The 5,124-nt window shown below is 45.6% G+C and overlaps 1 protein-coding gene across 1 annotated transcript; it reads left to right on the plus strand.

Annotated features, from left to right (window-relative positions):
* Window positions 1–715: 715 nt before the first annotated feature.
* LOC307228820 (forkhead box protein D2-like) lies at window positions 716–1,780 on the plus strand. The gene has a single exon (XM_079998629.1). It carries the CDS (start codon window positions 727–729, stop codon window positions 1,630–1,632), a length of 906 nt encoding a protein of 301 aa, XP_079854755.1. The 5' UTR covers window positions 716–726; the 3' UTR covers window positions 1,633–1,780.
* Window positions 1,781–5,124: the final 3,344 nt, after the last annotated feature.

Below are 5,124 nucleotides of genomic sequence, written 5' to 3' on the forward strand. Positions count from 1 at the left end.
TTTCTGTATAACACTACAAATTAATTGGATAACTTAGTGAGAATATAGTATATAATAACTTTATCTGTTGTATTTATTCTGTTATATCCATTACAGGACATTTAATGACCAGCTTACCTTATACCTGGTCTGGTGCATTTGGAATATTTTCAGTGAGATTGATTAGAGACTTCATTGAGACTTAATTTTTATAACGACATACTTATATTGAATTAGACAAAGTGGTTATTAGTTTTGGAAAAATCACTAAAATACGTTTCTACACGGTCGACTGAAGTAGAAATATTCGTTAATTTGGCATAGGGGCATATTTTGGCACTACCTACGAAAATATGCTCTTTAATTAAATTTTCGACGTGAATAGAATTGGGCATCTTAAATTGATCGATAAAGATGACTGATTGCTGCAGTAATTCGATCTGTATGTTTACAAGCCAATAATAGACAATACGATATAGAGTGACACGAAGAATGTCCCCTGGTCTGTTCCAAAGTAGAGATAACACTGATGGAGGAGGAGGAGGAGGAGGAGGAGGAAAGTTTTGGAATGGGAGGCTAAAAAACACTCCGTGAGATGGGTGTCCTTTTTTTGTGAATGAAAAACAAGAGGAAAAAAAGTGGTCCTGTGCGCTCTGGTCCAGGAGTGGCGCTGGTCTGCATGCGTGCTGCGTGTTGGCGCAGGTGCCACCGGACTCTGTGAGGGTTAAGACCTTGGACCACACACCCATGGAGGACAGGGACTTGGACGTGGAGGGGCACGGCACCACGGAACAGAGAAACAAGGACTTTTCGGTGTTGAGTGGAGAAGGCGGCGGCGGCGGCGGCGGCTTGACGCAAGGCTCCGCGCCCTGCGCTCCGGACGCACCGGAGGAGCGGCACGCCACCGCGTTGAAGCCCCCCTACTCGTACATCGCTCTGATCACCATGGCCATCCTCCAGAGCCCCAAAAAGAGACTCACCCTGAGCGAGATATGCGACTTCATCAGCCACCGCTTCGCGTATTACCGAGAGAAGTTCCCCGCGTGGCAGAACTCCATCCGCCACAACTTGTCCCTGAACGACTGCTTCATCAAGATGCCCCGGGAGCCCGGGAACCCCGGGAAGGGGAACTACTGGACCCTGGACCCCATGTCGGCCGATATGTTCGAGAACGGGAGCTTTCTGCGGCGGAGGAAGCGCTTCAAGCGGCCGCATTTCCATTTGGGAATGGGAGCCCTGAAGGACACCGCCGGACTCCAGGAGCGCACGGCGCGTCGTGGCTTCCCGGTGTACGGAGCTCCGGGGATCCTTTACCACGACCCGGACCCGGATCATCCGATGTTCTCCCACGGTCCCGGCGGACCTCCGGGGAGGATCCTACCCACCCTGTCGTCGCTCCTCTCCAGGACTAACCCGAGTAAAACTTTCCCCCCATCACTTAGTCTGGATCGTTTTGATCACTGCGCCCGGTTTCCATCCCTGGTTCCGTGCTCGTCGCTCTTACCCCCCGTGTCTCTCCACGGGGTGATGCCTCCCTACCCCCTGAACCTCAACCTCAACCTCAACGTCAACCTGGACATGGACTACTACAAACTCGGACCCATCTCCCCTGCGACCCTCACCAATAAACTCTTGCAAAATCTTGGTAATTGATCAGTTTTTTTTGTTTTTCTTCTCTTTTTGATGATTTAACAGACACCGACATTTGTTTTGTCAGCCAATCCAAATATTCTTTTCATAATTTATGTAATAAGCCTACAGACTTTGAATGTTTTTTTTTAATAAAGCGCAAATAGGCCCATGTAAAGACTGTCAATTGTTTATTTTTGTTCATCTTGCTAATAATGATATTATTAAATTAACAGTCTAATGAATAATAATTATATAATAACAAACGTTTATTAATTCAATTTTAGATTTCAAGATTTTACTCCGCCAAAGCAACCGTAACCTTACCGTAGTGCTTTTGATACGAGACGAAATGCTTCAGATCACACTTCACCTTCGTTTACATCACATTAACGAATATTTGCGCAAATTTGTAATTGTGTTCTGTTTGGGTCTTCATGGGAATTGCCTTTATTAATCTTGAATGTCTTTTTTGATAGAACAGCGGCAAGAGCTGTTGCTGTGCATTTTTTAAAGCAGGAAATCAGTAATGTGGCAAGTTGTTGTTATTATTATTATTATTATTATTATTATTATTATTATTATTGTATATTATTATTATTATTATTATTATTATTATTAATAATAATAACTGTTGTTATTTGAATAATTGACATGAGGCTTTTTATTTCCCATTATGGCCCTCGAAGAAAATGGTCGCCGCTATACCGCTTGCAGTAAAAAATAACGGCCGGTTATATTTTAAGTTGGCCCCGTGGAGAAAAAAAATGTCGAAATCTTTAAAATGTCACGGAGTTTATTTTTTCACTCTAGGTGTCAAGGTTTGACGGATGGACGTTTTTCTAAATGGGACGTTAACACGAATCATTACAGCGCGCGGTTGCGTGTCCCTGCAAGGCCGCGTGCATGCGCAGATGTTGGGTTTATCCGAACCAGGCCGTCACTCCGTCACTCTGCGCACTAAATGAACACACATGACCAAGGCTAAAGCAGGATCATCAAAGGGTTCTGGCTCTCTGGTCATCCCATTTCATTAAGAGGGAATGCATATATTTGGCTTTTCAACCGATGGTAATTTTGCTGTTTCTATCTTGACTTGGAATGGCAGATGCTGGAGATTTAGGATAATATGCCCTGTTCATCCAGGCACTTAACAGGACCCACTACGCGTGGAAATGACAAGGGGAATTTGAGGTTCTTTGGGAAAACAGTGCGCAAATAACACAAACACAGAGGTGGGAAGAGCATTCATCATATGTAGGCTACTCAAATGATGGTGACAATACTTGCCAAATATTGTTCTCAATCTCAAGTTCAAATATTGCTGAAATCAATCTCTCATGTATGACAAGGAAACTCAAAAACGACCATGCGTTACTTTAAAAGCACATATCATCCTTGCCTCCATAGGCATTCAAAAGAAAGGCCATATTCATTGGAGCCAAAACCTAAATGTTTTTAGCCGAATTATCAAACTGCGGCAAATGTAATTATTAAATGAAATTAAGTAGCAAACCAACTTCATAGGTAGACCATTGTTGTCATGTTGAGTTTTTCTTTTCCCTATTGTTGTCAGATTTTGAGCATAAGCTATGATAGGTGGGCATCAAGTCTTATTGAAGCAGTTTGGCATAAGCAGCGTACTGTGCGTCAACTGTAGATTGCTGAGTAGAGTGCATTGAATTTCGGGTACTTAATTACGAGTACAATTAGTCAAACTGAAAAATAGTGAAGTAGTTGTATGCAGTCAGTAGTTGTGTACTTCCAGCCCTGCTGAAATATTTTGCTGCCCAGCGTTACTGTCTCGTCGGATCCAGAAATGTAGCCAGAAATGCTGCTTTGGAGTACGGAGGAAATATGGGACAGATGTAGAAAACCTACAAAAAAAAAATCAAAGCTTGTCTTTCTCAGCATTTCCCTCTCGGTCGATTCTCGTCAGCCTTGGTTCAAGAACGGCGTCTCCTCCTCACGGTGGTCTTCCATCTACAACTGCATGTTTTGCAATTGACCTTTATTCAATAATAACAATGCTCGGGCCAGTGGAAATACAAATAGCCGTGTCCAACGCTTTGGTAAACGTCCACGTGGCCCATCAGAGCTGTGAAGTTAGCGCCAAAGCCGCCCCCGCCTCCACCCGCACCCCACCCTGCGTGGAGCCCTGTCAGCGCAGAAGGAGCGGTACGACAGGAAGTATGTGTATTTGGAAAAGACCCCTAACCAACTCCTTAAACGTCAAATAGTCAGATGACGGCAGCATTTAACGGCATTGCCACCCAAGAGCGGCCATGAGCTCATAATTTAGCAGCGCGTCCATAAAGGCAATAAAAGGGAGAGAGAGAGAGAGAGGGAGAGAGGGAGAGATCGTGCGAAATAAATGTCTTTGAAAAAGCCTGGAAACACCCAGCGCCGGACAGAGGAGGTGAGCGCCAGGTCTGGAAACGTGGGGGATTGAAAAAAATAAAATAAAATAAAAATAAAATAAAATCAAATAAATCTGCGAGGAAGTGACGGCAGAACGTGGACGAAGGAGACTCGCCGCTCGGCTTCCCCCGCCTCCGTCGAGGCGGAGGTGCGAGGGAGGAGAGGCGCTTGCGCTGATCCCTGGAAATCCCAAAACAGGAAAACCTGCAACCAAAGCAGAAAATGCCCAAGATTGAGGCTCATGAGTCTTTATTTTCGCTGGCTATGTGCAACTTTTGCTCAAACTTCAGACCAGACAGACACCGGAGAAAGCCAAATCAAAGAGCCAGAGACATGACGTCTTCACCTCAACCTCAGCCGCGTCCAAAACGCTACACGGTCTGTGTGTGTGTGTGTGTGTGTGTGTGTGTGTGTGTGTGTGTGTGTGCGCGCGCGCGTGTGTGTGTGAGTGAGTGAGTGAGTGAGTGAGTGAGTGTGTGTGTGTGTGTGTGTGTGTGGTGTGTGCGCGCGCGCCTGTGTGTGTGTGTGTGTGTGTGTGAGTGAGTGTGTGGGTCACGGAGTGAAGGTTGCTTGTGTGCTTTTGATTCAGGAAGTGTATGCATGTATATCGTATATTTCTTTTTGAGAAAACCGCAGTTTATGGGTCAACATCCGACGCGCGCCGGAGGGAAAAGCCCGCCGGGACGGACGGACCTCGGGGGGAAGGCGCGTGTGGAAAAGCAGACCCAGCACCACGGATCTCTGGATGATACGCAGGCTCAGCAAAACACTCTGATGAAGTGGCATTTGGTTTTGATTACTTAATTTTCTTTATTTATTTTTTTTCTCCAGCCCCCCCCCCCCCCCCCCCCGCTTTTTTCTTTCCCCCCTCGTGACTTGTCCCTGGCATGGCTGCTGGAAAACGTGCGGTGAAGTCCTGGCATCTTCCCCTCTCTATCCCACCCAGCATCACCTGAATTCGCACCGCCGAAAAGGACGGGAATGTTCCAAGACTGAGTTATATTCACATCGGGGGCAGAAAAAGTATTACAAACAAAATATTATTCGGCTACAAACCAATTCACCATACGTCGCTATAGACACCGACTTATTAAA

This window comes from Zeus faber, assembly GCF_960531495.2.
Source record: "Zeus faber genome assembly, chromosome: 4".
Lineage (NCBI taxonomy): Eukaryota > Metazoa > Chordata > Actinopteri > Zeiformes > Zeidae > Zeus > Zeus faber.

Coding starts and splice junctions, on each gene's coding strand:
- LOC307228820 (XM_079998629.1), top strand. CDS start 727: ATGGAGGACAGGGACTTGGACGTGGAGGGGCACGGCACCACGGAACAG.